Raw genomic sequence first — 1,593 nt, forward strand, 5'->3', positions numbered from 1 at the left:
TAAAAAAATCTAGCAAAGAAAAGGACGTTTGCATTCAGACCATGAATCTGCAGCCTGCAAATGTGTGCCAGGCCCCAAGGTCCAGAACCCAGGCAGAATCCGAGCCGAGGCCCCGGTGCTGACCTGGCTGCTGTCTGCTTGTCTGGCAGGCACACAGGGTGAATATAGTCGCTAAACGGTACGGGTTTCTTGAGCTTCAGCAGGGCGATGTCACGGTCCAGGTTCTCCCGCCAATTGTATCTGGGGTGGATGTAGATCTTTTCCAGCATGGAGATCTTTTCAATGTTCCGCTCATACCTGTGCAGACCCCAACAGAAAGGCCAAGAGCTGTAGGCCCGCCAGTGAGAACACTCAGCCCTCTGAGGAAGGTCACAGTCTGCCCTCAGAGTCTGGGAGGCAGGATAACCCCTTCCTTAGCAGCCCTCTGGCAGCTTCCTCCTAGTCCGATATCTACATGGGGCTTTTGAGCCACGTAGGCCAGCACAAGATGGGCACATGTACTGTTCAAAGAGTCACAATTTAAAGTGGCACCAGGTTCTAGTGTCTGGAGTGGTCTGGGCATGGTCAAATGGGCTTTCTCACTTTCCCAGTGGAGCTATACAGCCACATCTCACCTAATGGGCCCGCAGATCCCAGCCAGTCACCATCAGCCACGAACGTCATACCTGGTGCGGGAATGCTTGCCAATGCGTACCAGAAGGTCATTCTCGGTGAAGTTCTTGTCCCAGGGTGGGTACAGAAGGCAGTGGGCAGCAGTGAGGACCCACCGGTCACTGATAAGGCTGGCCCCACACAGCAGTTCTTGGGGACTCTTCCGGAAGAGCATCACCTGCCTACAGGGGAAGTAGTGAGCATTAGGAGCTGGGGCCTGGGTCTTTAGGCAGCCTTGGAGGTGGAAAAGGGGGCTAGACTAAGACTTGCTGGGCTAGGATGGTGGCACTTGGGAGGTGGAAATAAGGGGGACCAGAAATTCAAGGTCAGCCTTGGCTACAGGAGACCCTGCCCCCACCCCACCCCACCCCACCCCCCCAAAAAGAGAGAGAGAGAGAGAGAGAGAGAGAGAGAGAGAGAGAGAAAAAAAAAAATCTGATGCTGGGATTAAAGGCGTGTGCCACCATTGCCCGGCTTACCCATAAACTCCTATTTGTTTACTTGGATTTTGTTTTGTTTGAGACAGGGTCCCTCTGTGTAGCCCTGTCTGTCCCGTATGTAACTTTTATGTAGACCAGGCTGTCCTCGAACTCACAAGAGATCCTCCTCGCCTCACCTCCAGTGTGCTGGGATCAAAGGTGTGAACCATCATGCTTGTTTTTATGAAACATGCTTGTTTTTATGAAACAAGGTCTCCTGTGGCCCAAGTGAACCCCAAGCTGACTATAATTCACCTGCCTCCACTCACTGAGTGCTGAGATTACAGATGTACACCACTACACCTGGCTTCTCTAACCTCGTCCTGGAGGATTGCTGGGTTTACAGAACTCCAACCCCACCTCAGGACCCTTGTACCTGCATCTGCCCTAAAGCCAGGATCATACACCCCCGTCTGTGTCCCCTTGTACCTGCGTCTGCCCTAAAGCCAGGATCATACACCCC

General features: G+C 53.0%; 1 protein-coding gene across 1 annotated transcript; it reads right to left on the reverse strand.

The window, feature by feature from the left end:
* Window positions 1-123: 123 nt before the first annotated feature.
* LOC101983704 (prothrombin-like) lies at window positions 124-885 on the reverse strand (the record flags this gene model as incomplete). The annotated part of the gene is made up of 2 exons (XM_005372390.2): window positions 124-297; window positions 666-885. Coding segments are annotated over 2 exons (394 nt in total), but the record flags the coding sequence as incomplete, so codon positions are not given.
* Window positions 886-1,593: the final 708 nt, after the last annotated feature.

The sequence above is a fragment of the Microtus ochrogaster genome, unplaced genomic scaffold, assembly GCF_000317375.1.
Source record: "Microtus ochrogaster isolate Prairie Vole_2 unplaced genomic scaffold, MicOch1.0 UNK3884, whole genome shotgun sequence".
NCBI lineage: Eukaryota > Metazoa > Chordata > Mammalia > Rodentia > Cricetidae > Microtus > Microtus ochrogaster.